Here is a 21686-nt window from a genome sequence, read left to right as displayed (position 1 = left end):
GGTCGCCGTCCATGCCCCGTCGTTTTACGAGCGACACGCCTACAGGCTACAAGGCGACACCTTGACTATCAATTTTATAAAAAGGATATCCATCATTTGAAGTATAAAGAAACTGGTAATATGAAACTACTTTTATGGTGAATGTAGTTGCATCAACACCATGCTGCAAAAACAAGTTAATATGAAACTACTTTCTCGAAGTTGAAAAATAGTGTTGACTTAAGATCTAGAGATAAACCTAACAACTTATATTGAAACAGAATTGGCACGTCCCCTGCAGTACCTACGTACGTACTCCGTGCCATACATGCCAAGGCCGAAGGCCCCAAGGGAACGAATGCTATAAAAGAGGACGAAACGCGCGTCGCCCGTCACCCTAGCGCATACCACGTAATAACGTTTGAAGCCTGAGCAAAGAAACAATATGGCCACCCGCCAAGCCACCGCGGCCGCCACCCTCGCGTTCCTCGTCGTCGCCGCGGCCACCGTCTCCGCCGCGGCGGCGTCACGCAAGGTGCTGCATTGGAAGGACTACCTGGGCTGCCCGCGGGACGCCGTCAAGTTCGGGGCCTGCGTCGCCGCGCTCGGCGCCGCGGGCCTGCAGGCCGGCGCGCAGCTCGGGACCAAGTGCTGCGACGTCGTGCAAGGGCTCGCCGCCGCCGAGGCCGCCGCCTGCTTCTGCACCACCATCAAGGAGACCGTGCTCGGCATCCCCACGGAGTGGACCGTCGGCGTCGGGGCCCTGGCCAGCGCCTGCAAGACGGAGCTGCCCGACGGCTTCAAGTGTGTCTGACTGACAATGGTCACGTTTCACTAGTGCATGCACACACACACACACCTCTATTCCTCACTGTGGGCTATGGCTAGCTCTTGCTGAGTTGCTGTTGATGTGAAACCTTATTCGGTTTTCCTGTTCAAACTAACATCGCATTGCATCACTGTCCTTTGCCCTATATGCAGGTTTTGTCAAATGTTTTTTTTAAAAAAAAGGTTTTGTCAAATGTGTAGCCGTTAAATTTAATTTGTTTGTTCTGCATGACATGAAGAGTCACTCGATTGCTGTAAAATACATGTGCTCGGAATCAATTTGGGGGATCGATCTAAGAACATATCGTCAGCAGAAAGCAGGCAAAATGTGTCCCATCGCTCTCGAGTGGCCATGACTCTGCTACGGTCATCAGTAACGCCACGCCCTCGTCACATGACGAATTGAACAGCAGACGGGTCGCGTATAAGCTTGTCAGGAGGGGTTACTACGGCTGTCTACACTCGTGATATTCTAAAACCATCCTATATGCCTATGTTCACTTCCAAAATTTCTCTCTCCAAATTTTACTATTCACATCAAATTTTTTACCTCAAAGCATTAAATATAGATAAATAAAAAAACTAATTGTATAGTTTTGATGTACACGACGAGACGAATCTTTTGAAGCTAGTTAGGTCATGATAGGTCAACAATTACCACAAATAAACGAAAAGTGCTACAATGTGCCACAATGTCCTATGTGACTCTTTTTACCACTATTTGACGGATCTAAACACAGCCTATAAGAAATATTTCTGTCTAGTCACTCCTTTATATCCAGTTCTTCCACACCCATCATACTCTACATCTGAACTTCTATATCAACTACCAACAAGTGGGGTCCACACGTCATACTCTATTTCCCTTCCTCGCCCTCTCTCTCCTCTCTCTCTCTCCCATCTCCCACCCGCGCGCCCCCTCCCCTGCTCTCTCCCCTGCGCGCGGCGGAGGTCCTCCCCCCGGCGGCCTCCCTCCGCTGCTCCCTCCCTCTGCGGCAGCCTCCCTCCCCGGCGGCCTCCCTCCCTCTGCTGGAGCTCGCGGCGTCGCGGCGGAGCATGGGCCCCGCGGCCGGTGGCGCGCATCGGCGCGCTAGCCGCCTCCACGACCGGGGCGAGGAGCTCCGCCGTCCGCCGCGGTATCGAGCTCGTCGAGGGGCGGCGACCTCGGCGGCCCGGGAGTTCGGCGAGGCAGTGCGGCGGCGGGTGGTCGCGCGGCCATCCATCTCCCCGGCGGGCGGGGGCGACGAGGCCATGGAAATGGGGCCGTGGAGCGACGAGGCGGGCGGGGGACGAGGGCCGTGGAGCCGTGGAGCGACGAGGCGGCAGCAGCGACCTCGGTGCTGGCCGCGAGCAGCGTCCGTCGCGCGCGCAGGTTGAACTCGCCGACGAGCCGCTCGTCCTTGCCGTTCACGAAGGTCGCGCCTCCGCGAGGCCAAATCTTGCCGCCGCGGCGGTCGCGTTCGCCGGCCGCGACGTGCGCGTCGCCGCGCAGTCCTCGCCCGGTCGCTGCGCGCTCGCCTACGCGCGTTCGCTGGCCGCTGAGCGCGGTCCCCTGCGCGGCTGCGCCGCCACGCGACCTCGCCCGGCCGTAGCGCCCTCGCCTGTCGTAGACGGGCCTCGCGACCGCCATCGGCGGCGGCCTGGGGCGGGCCCCTTCGTGGAGGGGGCGGAACGGAAGGGCATGGCGGGCGCCACCACCGCGGCGAAGGAGCTGGTCGGGAGAGGCCGGATGCGCGGGCCAGCGGCGGGGCGCCACCGCGCCATGGCGTCCTCGCCCTCCTCCTCCTCCGTCGGCAACCGGCCGGAGATCCGCCCCGGGCAGCGACAGCAGCGGCGGCACGAGGCGAGGCGCTGCTCGGTGGCGCGCAGGACTCCGGCGAGTGTTATACTTAATCCCGTGCACATTGATCTCATGATGTAAATAGGAAGTTGCATATTAGTTGCATGTTTACTTTACAATATATTTAGCTAGCTGCTGAATGCATGTAACGATGGATCAGGCCAGACCCGTGCTGTGTCCACGGGGCGGCCAGGAATCAGTCACCGCCATGCAGCGCAGGAAACGTTCTCGCGCACCAGGCGGGCACGGCACAGCGCGAGCGCGCATGGCGGGGGATCGTGGGTCTCCGACTCTGTAACCGTCGTTGAATAAAGAGAGGAAAACGCCACAGAAAAGGCCGTGACTTTCGTGCAGCGGAAAACAAACTCTCTCGTGTTCCCTTTCGCGTTCCTGAGCGACGACGTGAGCGAGAGCGAGTTCGCCGGCGCAAGTGCCGATCGCCGTCGGCGCAGCCACTCCGGCAGCCGGCGCCAACAGCGAGCAAGCAAGGGCGCGCGGGAGGAAGGCGAAGTAGGCGGTGGTGGGGCCGGAGCCGGCGTAGCGGACGCCCGCTACCCCGCTCAATTTACCGGAAGCGGAGACGTAGCGGGAGTTTTACCCGCGGAGTCTATTCCTCGCGCGCGCTACTGGAGCTCGAGCTGTCGCAGAAGGGAGGCGAGCTGACTGTGCTTCTTCAATCTCGAGCCAGCGATGGTGGTTGGCGCCGGGGTTAGGGGAGGGGGGTGGCCGGGGTCCGAGGGGTGGTTGGTGGGGGGAGCGGCCGCCGGCGAGGTCGCCGGCGGCCGGGGTGGTGGAGGGCGGCGGCGGCGGCCTTAGGATCTAGGGTTGCTGGGGGTGGCGGCGGCGGCGGTGAAGAGCTCCATGGCCACCGGACCTAGAAGAGAAGGTGGTGGGGGGAGGAATCGACCGGCGGTAGGCGGTGGTGTGTGGGCGGGCGGCGAGGTGGCGCTCCGTGCCGCCGGCCGGGGTGGTGGGCGCCGGCGGCCGGGCCAGGTCCCGGGCGGGGGCGTGGCGCCGGAGAGGTTAGGGGAGGACGGGGATGCGCCGGCGGTGGTTGGTGGGCGGACGGCGCGGCGGCGAGAGCCGCCGGCCGGGGCGGAGGACGAAGGGGCGGGGGCGGAGGACGCGGGGCGGGGGCGGAGGACGAAGCGCCTTCTGCGAGTGGATCGATTCCACTCGCGCGCGCGGTGAATAGACACCCCCAGTTTTACCGGACCCGCTGCGGCTTGATTTACGGCAAAATGGTACTGGAGGGAGCGGTAGCGTACCGCTCCCCGTACCCAGTGCAGACAGTCTACGTGCTGGTTTCGCACGCTATGATGAACGTATGATGAGACATCAGGGCACTGTTATCCGACCCAGATCCGTGCATGCATGGAAGTGCTCGTGATTGGTCTAGGCTGACTGACCCCAGCCAGATCTAGTTCTGTCAGTAACTCGCATGCAACTGCTGGGATGCTAGGACTAGGCCACTAGGGGACTAATAGGGTGCATGATCACAGTGATCAAGTTCAACTAGCTTGATTTTGCAGTCTTGCAGACTTGTACGTAGGCATGCATAATTCAAGCACATACTCATGCACAAACAGAAACAAAGGATCCTGCTAAAAAAAAAAAACAGAAACAAAGGATCGAAGAGGATGATGAACACAAACATACAACAGCACACAAATATTTCACCGCGTCATCTCTTATGTGTTTCTGAACCAACGCTTCAAGCATCTATATATGTGCATTGCGAGGCGCCACAGTGAAGACCAAATATGAGATGTTGATCATCTTAGCACAAACGGAACTCTGAAGACGATTGGTTTTTAGCTTAGGCATTGCTTTTTCTAATGTGGAATGATTTCATTTTGTGGAAAAGGTTTTGAAGCCGGAATAACATTCTTCATCCATTATATATCTACTAAAAGATGTGCATTGCCAGCTTGCTCTTACGGGAACATCATGTAGGCGCAGGCAAACGACGAGCCCGATATATGCAAATCGGGCACCACCAGGGGCCGGCCAACGCAGCGCGACGCAAGGGACGATGCGGTCAGCAGTGCGTTTCAATCATGCCCGCGGGCGCGGCCAAGCGAGTGTCACACGCCGCTGCGCCTGTCTTTGGCGCCATGGCAACCAGCCAAGGCGTCCAGCACTGCCAATCCCACTGGCTCCACGTGAGCTGTTGCCGCGCTGCGGGCCACCGCGCCGGTGCCCCGGCGCGCGCAATAATGCCCGGCCCGGCGGCCTCCTATAAAAGCGGCGAGCTCCGACGACGCCACCCCGCAGCTCGTGCAAAAGCATCATCATCATCAGCTCGCTAGCAGCGGCAGCAATGGCGCTCGCCAAGCTCTCCGCGCTGCTGGTCCTCGCCGTGCTCGCGCTCTCCTCCTCGCCGCTCGCCCTCGCGTGGGAGAAAGCGGAAACGGAGTGCGGATCGTGCCAGAAAGGCACGCCGCCCGCGTCCCGCGGGCTCCCCTTGCCCCCCGTCACCGTGCCGTCTGTCCCCCTGCCATCCGTCCCTCTGCCGTCGGTGCCCCTGCCGCCAGTCGCCGTGCCGTCGGTGCCCCTACCCCCGTTGCCGGACCTCCCCGTCCCCATCCCGCCGATCATCGGTGGGAGCCCGCCGAAGACGCCCGGCGGCCGGAAGGCGTGCCCGCCGCCTCCGGCGCCCCCGACCCCGACTCCCCCGCCGTCCTCGGACAAGTGCCCCATCGACGCGCTGAAGCTCGGCGCGTGCGTGGACGTCCTCGGCAACGAGGTGCACATCGGCGACGCCAACGTCAAGTGCTGCCCGCTCGTGAAGGGCGTCGCCGGGCTCTCGGCGGCGGCGTGCCTGTGCACCTCCCTCAAGGCCAAGGTGCTGGACCTCTCCGTCTACGTGCCCATCGCGCTCGAGGTGCTCCTCAACTGCGGCTGCGCCGTCCCGCCCGGCTACAAATGCGCTTAAATATAAACCACCCCATGCACGCGTGCACAGCAAAGGTCTCCTTTTCTTTTCCCCCTCGACTCGACCACGAAGTTTGAAAGCAGGCTATTTATTTGATTTGATTTGCTATATCTTCTCTCTTGTTGCATGTTTGTATATGCATCTAGTGTCACCTCAATTGTCATCGATCTGTAATTTATGTATCTTGTAACAAACTATATTTGTTCCGAATTCAAATCATGTTTGCACTACTGCTTCCTTTGTTGTACTCGAATCCCTTCAAGGTGGAGGATTCTCTCTGAAAATGGCGTTAAATTAAGGTACATTGTCAGTTCCCATCTCCAGAAATTCGGAAGACATTAGGAGGCCTTAATATTCAGTTCTGAAAAACACGGCTGCAAAGAATGTGAATCTAAAACTATCATATCAGGCAAACATGTCGGAGCCCCGCATAATTCTGTACGCAACATTACGCAACTAAGCAGCGATCCATGGGAGACAACTTCGAGGCAAACGATAGGAAATTTCCAGGCATCATGTAAATATGTAATCCATACGGGTAGCATTATGTACAAGCCACCATACTAGGTCAAACTCAACATCTGAATCTACATGTATTTCTTATTCTGAAGCTGGAGTTAACTATCTAATAGTGTAGATCTTTGCACATTAAGAACTAGCAACAGACTCCAGTAAGCTCATGTATTCTGCTATGGCTTGTCCTTCGTCGCTAACCTCAATATCGTAGTCATCCAAGGCATCCCCCGTCAGTTCATCGGCAAGCTCACTTTCCATGGATACGTCCCTGGCTGGAACCGGAATAGAGTTTGTGTCTTCATCATTCACAGCTACTTCATCAGTCATAACTACATCTTGATTTCCCTCTTGAGGGTTGTCGTCCACATTGTTTCCCTCTGGAGGGTTGCCGTCCACATCGTTTCCCTCTGGAGGCTTGCTGTCCACATCGTTTCCCTCTGGAGGCTTGCTGTCCACATCGTTTCCCTCTGGAGGCTTGCTGTCCACATCGTTTCCCTCTGGCAGATTCCCATCTGCTTGGTTTCCCTCTTGAGGGTTTCCATTCGCAGCATGTGGAGGAGCATTTCCATCTACAGCATGTGGTGGAGCGCTAACAAAAGCCTGACGATTGTTGATTGCTCGAGCAGTCCTAGCAGCAGCTGCCCTGGAGCTCGATGATCCTGCACCAAAACCCAGCAAAGAAAGAAGAGAACCAAAAAACGGCGTGAAATTTCATTACTCCAATTCATTTGAGGACACACAATTTCAAAGGGTGATGATGAATGTATTAGTCCATCATACCACGAGTTGCTCGGCTCCTCCTTGCTTGAATTTTATTCTGCAAGCGAAGAAAAATGTGTAAATAACTGTGCAGCAGCTTTTTGCGAATACCTAAACATAGGGGTGCAGAGAAGGCATACTTGCAGGATGCAATTTTCTTCAGGATTTGTCAAAAGATCTAATGCCTTCTCAGCATCATTTTCATTTATGCGCAGTGCTTCTGCGGCAAGATACTTTTCAAATCTTGAAAATGAAAACAACTGGTCAGTAACAACAGGAAATGCAACAGCATAAATCAAAATCAATGTTTAAATTAGCAACACCAAGCACAATCAATTGAAATTTATTCTGCATTTGAATAAGACATCAGTACTCTCTATGAAGGTAAAGCGTGGTTTCCAGGAATAGGTGTCCTAAAACTATCTAAACACTTCTAGTCCTCTGAGGTTGGTCATGAACCACATGGAAAACTAGGGTAACATTGCTGTAACTTCAGTCAAGTTGTAAACGAAAATCCTTGTGCTGAAAAGAAACAATAATAACTATTGTAAGATGCTATAGAGATTTAGCCAACAAAATGAAATTTTACTACGTTTCCATCACAAACATTTGCTCAGTAACGTTCCTCTGTAACAACTAACAACAAATGTATATCTGAATATTTGCAAACATCAACCAAATGTTACATAAAATTAAGTCCATAAACAACATGAAAGCTGTGATTCTCTGAGCAATCAGGTGGCCTTTTTAAGCACTTTTCCTTTATTATTTCAGGTTTACTGACTCGGAGCCCCTTCCTGGTTTTCAAGGTTTAGGCCCCAATCCCAATTGCAATTCACTAGAACTCTTGATAATACAATTAAAAAAAACAGCTCTTGAGTAAGTGTAAAAAGAACAACATTCTTACCCAATGTTAGTTAAGTCTTTCAGCTTCTGCAGGTCAACTGCCTTGTTCATCGGAGTTTTACCGTATCTCATTTGTTCCCTATGATAACACCACGAAAAGTTCACTACTAAGAAAAAAAAAAGAAAAAAATTAAAAGGGAGGGTAGAATGTTGCTCACAGAATCTCTCTTTGTCTCTCTCGGTCCTCCTCTTGTCTACGGATTTTCTTTTCACGTTCCTCACACAGGAGATCCACAGATGATTGAATATCATAGCCGGTCATCTTCAATGCTCTTTTTGCGGATCGTGCTTCATAGCCCATATCCATTAACATTGATATAGCTTCATCTGGTACTTGAAGCTAAATTTCATATCCGTTTAAGGAAATTAAAAAATGAGACTGATTTGTCCAACATGAAAAAGGTGATAAAGCACTGAAGAGCAGAAATAACAATATACTATATACTAAATAACTAAAAGAAAGATGATCAACAGAATGTACCTGCAGGTATTTAGCTTGCGCAGAAGTGAGAGATTCACGCGCCTTTTCAGTATGACCATTATGATATGCTACCACTCCTTCCAAAAGCTCCAGCCTTACGTAACTATAACACATGGAGGAAAAAAAACGCATGTTAGGAGTCAACCAAGTCAACTGCAGAATGATTCAAAAGGACAGTTATTTGAGTAAACTCCATAGATATTTCCTTTTAGAAAAGAAGATGCTGGGACATTCATCCACACATTTATATAAAAAAGTAGCAATTCTGACTTCTGAATGAAAATAAGCATGCTCAGTAACTAATATATAATACAAAACGAGCCTCACATAGCAAGATCTGCTTGCCGGCCAGCCTGAAGTACTCTGAAGCGAGAGGAATCTTTCCCATGGGAACGTTCAAATCCTACTCGTGCTTTTTCAAGGCGAGTCCCTGCAACCTCCAAGCATGATACATCACGAAGCACAAAATAGCACCATACTATATCTAGTTGAAGCATTGGCATATTATCAACTTTCTGCAGAACAAATACCAATTGTAAGCAAAGTTTCAGCATTCTAATATTGATACAAAGTGAGGTACATTCTTAACTATTCAAGTTACCTGAATGAGTTTTGAGTCACAAAGGGAGAAAGCTTCCTGTAAGACAAGAAAGAATTTGTCAATGTAGAGAAATTTAGTTGAATAGAAAGCAGAGCAGTTCAAAAACTGCACAGGTTTCTTGCAGTAGCAAGAATACATTACAATCACATAAGCTAGATAGGAATAGGGCAGTAAAAGGTAGCATACCTCAGCCATTATTAATACATCTAGTGCTTCCTTGTACTTTTTTTTCTTCATCTGAGTTTTACCTTTTTGGTGAAGCATTAAAGCCATCTTCAAAGCCCTAAAGATAGCACAGATGATGGAGTTAGATATTGTACACATCGTATGCGAGATTCTGAATAGAAGATTTAGTACATTACTTCATATCATCAACAGATCCAAACATCACTTTCTGGCCACTTTGATCCTCAAGATCTAAGTTGTAGTCTTCATCTTCAAGGAAAGACCCATCTGTGTGCCTTTGAGACATTGCTTTCGCAGCATCCCTACAAGAAAATCATACCGTTAAGTGATCATCAAATGAACGAACTCTGTGGTAGAGGGGTTCAGTGCAACCTTAATCCTGGTCAAAGATTGCTTCAAAGCGTACAGGCACACAAACCTCTATACTGCAGACATGTGCCTTATCTGAATTCATTGACTGGAGTGCTAGATTTTCCACATTACAGAGTAGGATCATGATCTTCATTAGATTTTCACCAAATTATGGTTCTTCCTAATTTTCATACTATCACATAACCATACAAATGGATCGTGGGTGTATAAATCACGATGGACTTGACAATTTCTTGCTACTGCGTTCAATCTCATAACCAGGAATAAATTGGTATTAGTTTTGCAGTTAAAAAAATACGCAAGTCCAGCAGTAAACGCGTCCAGTTCCCTAGTTTCAGAATGCCAAGTAGAATCATATCCTTACGACTGCAATTTCGGCTCCAGACTAGGGTGCGAAAAACATAACTATTCCCCAAATTGAAAAGAAAATCCTTACCAGAGCCTGACAAGCCTAGCGGCGTGCTCCTCCTCGGCCTTCGCCTTGGCGGCTTCGGCGGCGATTTCCTTGGCGCGATCGGGGGATGCGAGGGAGGAGAGCACCTTGGCGTTGGCCTTGAGCCCGGCCTCCAGCAGCGAGGCGGGGGGGTCGTCCTTGAGCACGCGGCCGCCGAAGATGAGGCCGACGCGTTCGGGCTCCACGCCGCCCCCAACCCGCCGCGCCACCTCCGCCCGCAGCATCGGCGCCGTCCAGGCGCCCAGGTCCACCTCCAGGGCACCGACCCACTTGCCGACCACCCGAATTCGATCCGCCGCCGGCTTGGGGGCCTCGTCGGACGCCATCGGGATGATCGGAGTTCGGGGGTTTGGCTTGAGTGTTTGGGTGCGTCGATGGTTTTGCGTTGGCTTTGGGGGCGGTGTCGTCGGATAGCATCAACGAAACAGGGTTGTTTTTCTTTCCGCTTTTATATACGGGATAGCATCAAATGGGGTCGGAAGACTCGGGATTAGGGGGGACTTGATTGTTAATATTTGCAATGAAATCTTCATTGTAAAATTGATTTTAGGTTAACATAATTATGATTTTAGGAGTAAGATTTGTTGCCAATTTATAAAGGAGTCTTTGTAATTTGAGTTTGAGTTAAGATTAAGAATTTAATAAGATACTAATACATTTCGGACGCTTATTGTATGGTTCAACAAGGATACATTTTTTTTCTTCTAGCGCCTGTCATACTGCTAATTTGTATGAGTTTTTCAATCGGATTTTGGGTGTAAATACTTTCTGTTTTTAAACTGAAACTCATGATATCACTATCCCAGTATACCTTAATAACTTGGTTTGGTGTGATTCCCTTCTCCACCGTCCACCGAGAAAGAAGCGAGGGAGGCCCTTCTTCTGCTCCAAGAAAGGCAGGGGGCCCTTGTTCTGACTGATCGAAGCAAGCAGATGCCGTGGTTTTGACCATCTGTTACTGAAAGTTACCTGATGCTTCGTTGAGCTGAGGGATTAGAAACAATACGCAACTGGTCTTCCACCATTAGTCCGTTAGTACTAGCATAACTGCAGAAGCATATTCTTTGCTTACCTACAAAGATTTCCATTCCATACCTAGGCCTGTTGATCTTGGCAGGACCATAACGAGGCATAATCCCCCCTCCTTCCTTTCGCTGAGCAGCCCGGCCCCACGCTAACTGGGCCGGACCCCGCTAGCAGCAACAGTCCGCATGAACCCCCAACCCAATCTGATGACGCGTTTTTTTATTTTTTATTTAAAAAAAAATAAAATTTTAAAAATATATGCCGAATAAGGAAATTTTCAAAAATGGGTGGGGACGGGTGCCTGTCGCCCATCCAATTTGAGACAGGACCTAAATGTAAAAAAAATTACATTTAGATCCTAGCACCCAGGGCGCATGAAACAGTAAACTTATAAAATCGATATAAAATTGTAGAAAAATAAAAAAATACAAAATCAACTGTTCTGGATTCTATGAAACAATATATACAACTTTTGTTACATAAAATTTTTCATTTGATCAATGTTCTTGCTCTATTTTAAATACCAGTTTAATACACTTTTATTTAAATATCAAGATCCATCCTTTGGATACATGTCATCTTTGTCCAGAGTGTTGCATATGGTGAGCATAGACTTGTACAAAATTGGTAAGCCCAGAAAACATTTCTAGAATAAATTTTTAAATTAGATCTTCAATATGTCTAGTTTAAATGGGTTATTTATCCATGCTGCTATACTGAGTATTAGAAGCCATAATTTTTACAGTACCATTATTTTATTTCCTAAGAGCTATAAAAAAGTTTGGTAAATTTTAGATAAGCACAACTAGACCAAATGAATTATTTCAGATTTTTCTAGGTACAAAAACTATTTTTCTTTATTTAGATATATTGATCAAATAAAAAACTTTATGTAACAAAAGTTGTAGATATTATTTCATAGAATCCAGAACAGTTTAGTTTGTATTTTTCCGATTTTTTTCCGATTTTACAAATTCACTGTTTAACACGCCTTGGGCGCCATGATCTAAATATAATTTTTTTTTATATTTAGGTCATGTCGGTAATTTGATGGGCGACGTGCACCTATTTTTGAAAATTTTTTTATTTGGCATATATTTTTGAAATTTTATTTTTTTTAAAAAATATAAAAATGAAAAAAAAGCTCAGATGACTCCTGACACGGAAATTACTGCGAATTAATTACATGGCCCCTCGAACCCGACGACGTGGCAGTCACATTCACATCCGTCTCTCGAGAAAGCCCCCGTTTCCCTCCCACCACCGCTGCGTCGGCCCTGCCGCAAGCTGCAGACCTGCCAAAGCCCACCCATGTCGTCGTCAAGCCCGAGGCGAGGGGGAGCCCATCTCTGCTTGACCCAACGAGCCGCGCCAACGAGCTCGCGCACTCCACTGCTCCCACTCCCACTTGTCGCCGTCGCGACCACCGCTACCGTCCAGCTCCCCGAAACCCGCGAAAAGACAACCACCACCTCCCCACTACGCGCGCTCGCCTCCCGACGATGGCCGCCTCCGGCCGCAAGCGCTCCCGTCGCGCCCGCGCGCCCGTTCCCGCGCCGCCGTCGCCGCCGTCGCCGCCGCCTCCCCAGTCGCCGCCGCAGCTGACGTCGCTGCTGGCGCTGCTCGCCTCCTCCGTCACCCTGGCGCTGCGGTTCGCGTCCGACCGCGACCTCCTCCTGCTCCCGTCCCAGACGCTGGCGCTGGACCCGCTCCTCCTCTCCGCCGCGCGCGCCGTGTCCCGCCTCCTCGCGCTGCTCCCGCTCCACCTCCAGACGCTCACGCTCACCTCCCTCTCGCTCTCCCCGCCCACACCGTCGCCGCCGCTGCCCTCCTCCTGGTTCCTCCGCCTCCTCTCCTCCCCCACGCTCCCGGACTCCGCCTGGCGCGACGCGTTCCGCATGTCCAAGCCAGCCTTCTTCCAGCTCCTCCACGCCCTCGCGCTCCCCGCCCCCGCCGCCTCGTCCTCGTCCCTCGCGCTCCCGCCCGACCACAAGCTCGGCGCCGCGCTCTTCCGCCTCGCCCACGCCGCGCCCGCGCGCGCCGTGGCGCGCCGCTTCGGCCTCCCGTCCCCCGCCGTCGCCGCGCGCACCTTCTACGAGGTCTGCCGCGAGATCGCCAACCGCCTCGCCGTGCTGCTCGACCTCGCCGCGCCCGACCGAATCGCGCGCGCCGTCCCGGGTTTCTGCGCGCTCTCCCTGCCCAACTGCTGCGGCGCGCTCGGGTACGCGCGGTTCGGGGAGGCCGCCATCGCGCAAGCGCTGGTCGACGCCGACGGCCGCTTCCTCGACGTCTCCATCGGGTGGGATCCGGAAATGGCGCCGGCGGAGATCCTCCCACGGACGAAGCTGTACACCTCCCAATCCATCTTGCTCGCCAATGCGCCTCAGGGCGAGCTCATCGGTGGCTCGGTGCCGCGCTACTTCTTGGGGCCGGCTTGCTGCCCGCTGCTCCCCTGGCTTGTGGCACCGTACAGGCATGTGGATGCCACTGATGACTTATCCAAAGAGAACATCTTTAACCATGTGCACGCGCACGGGCTGCGGGTGGTGAAGAATGCCTTTGGCCATGTGCGGGCAAGGTGGAGGCTTCTGGACGAAAGCTGGAAGGGCGAGTGCCAAGAGGCACTGCCGTATGTTGTGGTTGCTGGTTGTCTGCTCCACAATTTTCTCAACAAATGTGGGGAGCCGATGCCTGTAGAGATTCAGGGGAATGCTGACGCTGATGAGTTCGGAGACTTTGAAGGTGACAATGACAAGGAGGGGGAGAGGATCAGGGACGTTCTTGCTGCACATTTGAGCTTGCTGAGCCGAAATCAGTGAGTCTATATATTCCCAGCATCATCCATCTGGAATGCTTATGTAAATATGTATCTTATGCTAATCTTACAACGTGAGCTGCTTTAATCCATTGCGAACTGTTCTCGGTTTATTTTACTAGCCCACTGCTAACTTTTTGTTTGGCACTGCAAATTGGATGCCACGCCTAATGTTGGTAGTCTGATGCAGCTTCATCTTCTGTCTCTGCAAGTTATTCATCATCACCTGAATAATAAAACTTTAACTGATAGTAGCTCCATTGGCACTTGATTCTTACTGCTTAGCATTTCAGCATTTTCTTAAGTTAACTCTCGAGCATGATATGCATTTGATTTCATCATATGTATAAACTGATGTAGTTCCTGCACTGATTTGAAATCGTTCCAAACTGTTCTTTAGAATATATTCCATGTACCTTTCAAATGCCTTTTTATGTGCTCTCAAGCTGAATATAGTTGCTTTTGTTAGAGTCAAGGGTCTTTTGTTCCCCATCTATTATCTTATTATTTAGCCAACAAACAGAGCCTCCACGTTCGCTCTCGAGACCTAGAAATTTCCACATTAATCGGAGAAAATTTAAAAAATAAAAATTACCCACCACTGCCATTACGATAAAAATTAGCTTAAAATACCCATGTGCCTAATTAAAAATCACCCACCAATGCCATTATGAAAAATTAAATATAAAATATCATTTAGCGATGTATCAGTTACAAACATACTATTTAATAAAAACTAAAGCTAACAACATTCAATAAAAATAAAAATAAAATATTAATAATTATATGCATAATATTATTAAAGCAGATCATATTTGAATTGTTTTAACCAACAATAAGACATAATTTACGATAATGAACAGGGTGATGTATGATAACAAATAGTATAATTTTTACAAAATATTAAGGATACAACGACATGCAATTTTTTTAATTTTTAATTAATACTAGCCGCGCAAATGCGCGGGCCATACGTTTAGTTTGCACTAAAAGAAGAGCTTACCGTATAACAATCATACCAATATGAGTTGGAGGCTTGGAAACACAGTCTCTCTAGAGTATTAGCTAAATGCCTAAACCAAACAATATCTTTTGATAAACTGAACTTCAATATCACTGTCTCCTGAACTGAAACATCTTTAGCTGTTGCACTATGATATCATATGCAATGTAAGTTCCTTTTTTAGGAAAACATTGACAGATCTATTGTCCAACAAAGTTTGTGTTCGTTATGATGCCTTGATGAGATATCATTTCATCATCTTCTTTGGTAATCTTTAAAAATCATCAATGCTAGATTCATAGCTCTGTCTTCAAGAAGCCATCTGACATGTCATTTGATCCTTGTAAAGTGAACCTGTATAATTTACGGTTTTAACCTTCAGATTAAAATCTCATCAATGCCTTTACCTGATTCATAAAGTTATGGTCGTACCTAAATAAATTTACTGACAGAACAATTGAGACGATGCAGATATATTGTGATCTGCTATCTATATATTAGGAACTTTATATAGAAAAATCAGATTCTCAATACCATGACATTTGTTACTGACTTAGGCAGGCAAAAGGGTCCATATGATTTTCAGTTCGTTTCAGAGGCTTGGTGCAAGTATTTAACTGCTCTCCTGTGCTCCAAGATTACATAAAGCATGACTGATTGTTCAGCTAGGATATAATCTGATATGTGCAGTTAGGGAGGTAAACGGATCGGATACAGACAGATATTACTGATATTGTATTTGTTTTCATATTTTTGTTCGAATACGGATAGTGCTAGGTTTTGCCGGATAAGATTGCAATGGATGTTGACATCATAAAAATGTAACTTTTGAGTATTTGAATACGGATTAGTTACGGATATTGAATACTCGGAATCAGATACGAACAGATAAAAAACCCTTCCAGACCGGATCGAATTCGAATACAGTCAGGAAATATTCATACCATTTACATCTAATAACTCTGAACGATGCATTGCATTGCTATAGGCCGTGACCTTTCGTTATAATTTTTATGGGGTGACTGCTTCCTGCCTCTTATGCTTGTTCAAAGTAAATGAATTTCACTCTGGATGTGCTGACGATTTCAAATCATACATTCATACTTGGATAGCTGTCCTGATTCCTGAGATGTTATAAATACTACATGTGTGTGTGTGTGGGGGGGGGGGGGGGGGGGGGGGGCATATTCGCCCTGTAGCTGCTGCTACCATATTTACCACTTTACTTGTGAAGCAAATGGCACAACCAAGCTCAGTAGCAGCTTCAAGATTCAGATGTGGGATCATCAGGTCTTGTAAAATGAAGAAAACCGAGATGAGGATGAGACGGATGTGGGATCATCAGGATCGCTTTCTTCTGCATAAAAGAGACGGAAACAATTCTGGTCAACAATTAAGAGATTAAATCATCATGTAACAATGTAACCGAAGGATGGGATGAGACCCCCCCCCGGCGTCACCTCCGCGTGGGCGACACAGGCGGGACCTTCACCGCCGCCGCCACAAGGCCCTTCCTCCCTATCTCCACCGCCGTGCCGCTGCCGGAGCCGGTCGCCGGAAGCCCGCGCGGCTCGCGAGGACGGCGGCGGCGGGGCTGCCTTCTCCTCCCTCATCTCCCGGCGGGCGTGGTCGCTGCGGGAGACGAAGGGGGCCGCCGCGGGCGGGCGGCACCGGCGCCGGCGAGGCCAGATCTGGGGCTCCCGCGGCCAGATCCGGTGGCCCTCGTGGTGGATCCATGCCGGAGTACGGCATTGGTGCGCATGCTTGGTCGGGGCGTGAGCCCCGAACGCCGACGTGCGCGTGCGGGCGTGCGCTCCGTTGACGGGCGGCGCCTTGCCCGCGGAGGAGCCGGCGGGTGTGCGCGGCGCAGGTGCGCGTGGGCAGCGGGAGGCGAGCTCGCGGTGGCGCCGACAAGCACGCGCGCGCGGGCGCGCAAGCACGCGCTGGTCGGGTCGCCGGCGCGTTCGGGCGTGCATGCGGGAGGCGCGTGGGGCGGCGTCAGGGGTCGTGGGCTGCTCGTCCGGAGGGGTGGCGGTCGGCGCAGCTGGGCGGCTGCCATGTGCAGCTGGTGCGTCGATGCCTTACCGGAGGCGCAGGGTGCGACTTTCGACGACGGTGGTGGCTGGCGAGACGGTCATCGGGTCCGGCGTTTGTGCGGAAGGGGAAGGAGAGGTGCCTTTGGGCGAAAGCCTTGATGACGGCGACACCCGTGGGCGCCGTTTCCCCATTGGGGGCGTCATGCTCCCCTCCCCTCTCGCGTCTTCCTCCATGGGTGAAAACCCTGTCCTTTCTTGGACGTGCGATGGCGGCGTTTTCGGCGCCGTACCCTTCCTGAAGGCGTCGCACCTGGATGTCGTCATGACCCCGATGATCGTTGTCTTCGGTGTTCGCCCTTCATCTTTCGGCGGCCGCCTGGCATACGGGGACTTATCCTGAAACGTGAAGTCGGAGCTGCTACGTCGGGGGATGTAGCTTGGCAACGATAACACGGAGCGGGATGTCCTTCAATCTTGGGGTTGCTGCAGGTGTGGTTTGGTGGTCACCGGGGGCGGGACCTTGATTCACAGTTGGAAGTCGGAGCTGCTCTTCGCGCTGTGCTTGAGCTCGGCAACGATGACCTAGGTGACCTCGGTCTTTTGCCGGTCCGTGTTTAGAGTTTGCTTCGGGAAATCGGAGCTGCTGGCTTTTACCAGCTCGGCAACAATGACTCGTTGCAATGTTGTGTTGTTCCGCGGCACATGGGTGGGTTAGTCAGTCAGTTGGTTTGGCTAACCTTTTTTTGTAATTAAAACTTCTATTCCTTCTTAATTGAAAGGCAGAGCTCCTGCCATTTGCTTCAAAAAAAAAAAAACAATGTAACCGAAGCTTGTGCAGCTGTCTTAACAATGGGTAACTGAGTACAGTATTGATTCTGCTAAGGCGCTGTTTAGTTTCCAAAAAATTTCTTACAGTACCCGTCACATTGAATGTTCGGACACATGCTTGGAGCATTAAATGCAGTTGAAAAAATAACCAATTACACAGTCTAATTGATTAGTACGAGATGAATCTTTTAAGTCTAATTAGTCCATAATTGGACATCATTTGCCAAATAACAATGAAAGTGCTACAGTGTCAAAATCCAAATATTTTTACGAACTAAACAGGGCCTAATTAGGAGTTCTGAACTGTATGGGTGCCAGTCCGTAGTTTGCCTGGGAAATAGAAACAACTAGAAATGGTCGCGGCTTTGCCGCGTGTGGCCAGTGTACGTGCAAAAATTGCAAATCAGATAAAATTAGGTACGTGTAGTCCAAAAAGGTTGTTTGTCTTAATTATTTTTCTTGCGGAAAAAATTCTGTGCAGGTTAAAAAAGATAGAATTAGAATCTTCATGTAGATGTCAGTTACTATGCTGTTTAACCAGATGGTCATCTGCACATGGGCTAAAAATGGTTCAAAAAAAAAAAGCGCCAAAAAAATTCACCAGGAACTTACTATGTTTATGTGGACACAAAATTTCAAGGACTATTAAGTGCTTAAAGAATTGGCAGCTAACGGCCTAACACTTTCATCGGCAAATGAAAATAGAATCCTAAATGGCTGCTCCTATATTGTTCATAGACATGAGCTCTGGTAGTACAAACAAAGCATTGTACTTTCGCTAGCTGTAATTGATTTTATGCATTGTAAAAAGAGATTGGATTAGATTGTTGTCCGCTTTTTCTTAAAACACATTTTAGCTGCCAAGGAACAATTTGGCCTTTACGAAGCACAATAGTCTTTCATAGGAAATACAGAATACAACTGATATGTAAATGAATTTATAGGGCGAAATATGTCTGACACTAAAAAATGGATATGTTACTACAACAGGGGCAATAATATTAGATGTGAATAAGATCAGTATATTGCTTGGGATTCTGTTATGTATGCTCTAATAAGCATGGAGGCTAAGACCTATTTGATACTGCAATTGCAAGATAGCCATAAGAGAAGTTCAAAACATACCTTTCAAACAAAATATCATTCACCAGGAAAATAATGTGCAGCTGCCCCTCTGAATCCTCAAAGGCAAATACTCTTTCCTTAAGAACTTGAGGCAGAGCCGACACAAACAGCACCCTCTGCCCTCTGCATAAACCATGACTTTATTCCCTTCATTGATTCCCTGTTGCCACTAAGATTTCTAAGCACATCTTGTACCTCAGCAGCAAAATCCACAGTTCTAACAATAGAGGCTGCAATTCATATTCAGACACTAAATTCAAAAGCAATGATAGGATTATTAGTTTGCAAGCTGTGAAGTCTATATGACTCCTAAAACACAACTAAATTATACGTTAAGAGTGCATTTGTCGCCCACCAGCAATTGAGCAGCTAAGCACACTTCGAGCATATAGGAATCAACGTGTCTTTGAAAGAATGGGAAATTCTATGGGACAAAAGCCGTTAAGAAATTTACCTATATGGAGTGTCCCCACTAAATTTTTCTGGTTGACATAACCGGACATAAGCTTAATATATCCACCACCGCACTCGATATCCTGCTCAAACTTGATGGAGTACTGGACCACCAGTGTCCTGTTCTCGTTACTGAATTGTGGGAACTTCGCTGAGATAGGAAAATGCCTAGCATCCATTGTTGTTTGTATTCCTGATACGGTATACACAAAAAAAACAAAGCACATGGATCAATAAACTTACTGGAACTAATCTGTTGAGCAAGTATATCATGTTTTATGATCAAATGATCGACATACATAGTCAATTGAAACACAAATGTGCGAGGGATGAAAAATAAATCTTTGGCATCAGAATCTCCAGAGTATGTTCCGGCCGTGTGCTTTAACCTTCCAGCTTTCCCTTCACTCCTTTTACAATCAGATTGCACCCACCGGGACTCCCAGCCATCTGAACATTCGAACCGAAACAGAACAATTTAGTACTAACATGGTAAAACATTTTAAATTAGAATGATGATGGTCGAGGAAGCTTTTAAATTATAATTGCAAAACCAAGCTCATGTCATTAGTTTTTCACTCCATGCCAATCTCAGCAAGCTGCTAAAGCGCTGCACCCAAATCCTAGAGCGCTTCGGGTACTACTAGTAATAATTTCAGTTGGAATCATTGAGTACATCAGGTCATCAGTTCAGCTCATATCCAAACAGTCAAAACCTCTTGAATTATCCATATCAGGGCTTGAACATTAATGTTTTTTTCAGAACAATATAGGTGTTGATCTTTTCTTAATTAAATAAGCTATTGTTCTAATTAGTGTACAGTGTTGTTCAAGTTTACAAATTTGAACAAACTGTCTTCAGAAAAGCAAGTCCAGTACTCCTACTATGCCCTGTGCAGTAAAGAAGAAGAAGAAGAAGAAAAAAATTACTTGTAACTCACAGGTCCACTGGCAACTGTAGAGATATTTCCAGCCCATGGCAAGGCAAATGAGGGATCAATGCTTCGAGCACGATCAAATGCTTGTGTTGCCAATTGCTTGTCACCTGAGTCCCTATAAATGTGGAGGTCAAACTATTAGTTATCCCCTGGTACAAGCAGAAATTAATAACCTGTTGCTTTCACAGCAATACCTTCTGCTTCGAAGCTAGATCACTTGATATTGAACCTAATGTAACCCAGAAATCTTTATTAAGTGGTTCCACTATCGAGGCACCCAATGATAATTTTTGGTAGGTCCCTGTTGTACAGCAAAGGAAAATAGAATACTTTCAGGCAGATTTTATAAGACCAGTTGAAAAGGTATGTTGTGCCCGAATAAAAGAGTGCTGCTTCGAAGCCAGATCACTTGATACTGAACCCAATGTAACCCAGAAATCTGTATTAAGTGGTTCCAGTATCAAGGCACCCAATGAATACAAATCTACTATAAGCTATATTACTATTCAGGAGAAAACATTAATTTGTCTCTGCAACCTTCTATTTCTGGTAGAGCAGTCACAAGAGATAAGCTGCTGAACTTTAGTTAGAATATCCCTGATGATTGTTGCGAATAAAGAAAGGGGATTCAGACTTCAGAACTTGCACATCATATATCTATCAAATAAACTAACAGAGCTTAGCTGATGCTTTTCACGCGATAGTAGCAAAAAGCAAAGCGTTTACCTTTGTTACTATTGTCTTGTCTTGATCCTTTCCTGCTCTTTTGATCTTGTAACCTTCCTGTTTTTGATAAAACAATTTGTAAGAAATCCTAACTTGATTAACCAAGGTTTATATTATTTTAGATGAAGCTAATACAAACATATGTTTTAGTTATATTTTGTGTCATAAAGAACTTTGGTACACCAAAATATTATCCTGCTTTATTGTTAGCAAACCTGCGCAAATGAGAAAAATAGAAAACATGTGCTTAGTAATTTAATTGTGTGCTACTTAAATATAAGCTTGGATGTAAATAAGTAAACACACATGAGCATATGTGTGCATCAGGTAGTAGTGTGCATGCCTGGCTGGGTTTACCATAGCCAGTGGCTTTGTCCATGAACGCCGCTGCATCCAGGGTCCTGCGGGTTGGGCTGTGTCAGCTATAGTGGGGATTTGACATGAGGGTGAAGTGGCGGCATCACGGACATCAACAGCAGTGCATTGGTCGGTGACTCTTCACCACAATAGGCGGAATGCGCGAAGACCACCAACATCAAGTAGTTAAGACATTTCGTCGAGCACTTTACTTGCGCACTGTTCCACGTCGTCCTCTAGCATCAACTTGCGGTCTCTGTTGCCCTGGGTGGCTACGCATACCCTGGCTTGGGACTGCTTCTCGCTGATGCTAAAGGTGCCGTGCGGGCAGCGAGACCATGGCGCCCGAGACGGGAATGGGCGTGTTCTAGCTAGGACTGTTGCGAACGCGAGCGATTGGCGGGCCCATGAGCATCATGATGTAATGGTGGTTCTATTTGTGCGATCAATTGAAGGAAGAAAAGGCTGGAAGGGGTACCTCACTATGAGGGCCGTCCATGGCGGCGGCGGCGGTGTGGC

At 48.6% G+C, this 21686-nt stretch overlaps 4 protein-coding genes and 1 long non-coding RNA gene across 12 annotated transcripts; 3 read left to right on the top strand and 2 right to left on the bottom strand.

Moving 5' to 3' along the window:
- The first annotated feature begins 375 nt into the window (after positions 1-375).
- LOC120682038 (putative lipid-binding protein At4g00165) lies at positions 376-1097 on the top strand. Its single transcript, XM_039963777.1, has one exon. The coding sequence runs from the start codon at positions 425-427 to the stop codon at positions 791-793; it is 369 nt and encodes a 122-aa protein (XP_039819711.1). The 5' UTR covers positions 376-424; the 3' UTR covers positions 794-1097.
- Positions 1098-4906: 3809 nt separating this feature from the next.
- On the top strand, positions 4907-5819 carry LOC120682037 (14 kDa proline-rich protein DC2.15-like). Its single transcript, XM_039963776.1, has one exon. The coding sequence runs from the start codon at positions 4971-4973 to the stop codon at positions 5583-5585; it is 615 nt and encodes a 204-aa protein (XP_039819710.1). The 5' UTR covers positions 4907-4970; the 3' UTR covers positions 5586-5819.
- A 251-nt stretch (positions 5820-6070) lies between these two features.
- Positions 6071-10312, bottom strand: LOC120682036 (NEDD8 ultimate buster 1-like). Of its 4 annotated transcripts, none has more exons than XM_039963774.1 (12): positions 9843-10186; positions 9211-9336; positions 9035-9131; positions 8849-8884; positions 8575-8762; positions 8248-8350; positions 7925-8106; positions 7768-7845; positions 7001-7103; positions 6882-6918; positions 6597-6760; positions 6071-6566 (listed from the first exon to the last, which is right to left on the bottom strand). In XM_039963774.1, the coding sequence occupies exons 1-12, from the start codon at positions 10184-10186 to the stop codon at positions 6234-6236; spliced, it is 1791 nt and encodes a 596-aa protein (XP_039819708.1). In that variant the 3' UTR covers positions 6071-6233. The 4 variants fall into 4 exon arrangements, with proteins under 4 accessions (XP_039819708.1, XP_039819709.1, XP_039819705.1 ...); XM_039963775.1 differs by having other exon boundaries at positions 6071-6536; XM_039963773.1 differs by having other exon boundaries at positions 6081-6760; positions 9843-10312.
- Positions 10313-12164: 1852 nt separating this feature from the next.
- LOC120683985 (protein ALP1-like) lies at positions 12165-13959 on the top strand. The gene has a single exon (XM_039966070.1). It carries the CDS (start codon positions 12389-12391, stop codon positions 13703-13705), a length of 1317 nt encoding a protein of 438 aa, XP_039822004.1. The 5' UTR covers positions 12165-12388; the 3' UTR covers positions 13706-13959.
- A 4731-nt stretch (positions 13960-18690) lies between these two features.
- Positions 18691-21217, bottom strand: LOC120682918. 5 transcript variants are annotated; one of them, XR_005678643.1, is made up of 8 exons: positions 21168-21217; positions 20950-21025; positions 20811-20867; positions 20279-20385; positions 20077-20199; positions 19446-19596; positions 19148-19339; positions 18691-18923 (listed from the first exon to the last, which is right to left on the bottom strand). It is a non-coding gene; the product is annotated as an uncharacterized LOC120682918 (long non-coding RNA). The 5 variants fall into 5 exon arrangements; XR_005678644.1 differs by having other exon boundaries at positions 18691-18943; positions 20811-21025; positions 21168-21216; XR_005678642.1 differs by having other exon boundaries at positions 20811-21025; positions 21168-21216.
- Positions 21218-21686: the final 469 nt, after the last annotated feature.

This window comes from Panicum virgatum, chromosome 7N (assembly GCF_016808335.1).
Source record: "Panicum virgatum strain AP13 chromosome 7N, P.virgatum_v5, whole genome shotgun sequence".
Taxonomy (NCBI): domain Eukaryota; kingdom Viridiplantae; phylum Streptophyta; class Magnoliopsida; order Poales; family Poaceae; genus Panicum; species Panicum virgatum.
The sequence above is the reverse complement of the archived record's forward strand: the minus strand, read 5'-3'. Positions and strand labels throughout refer to the sequence as shown.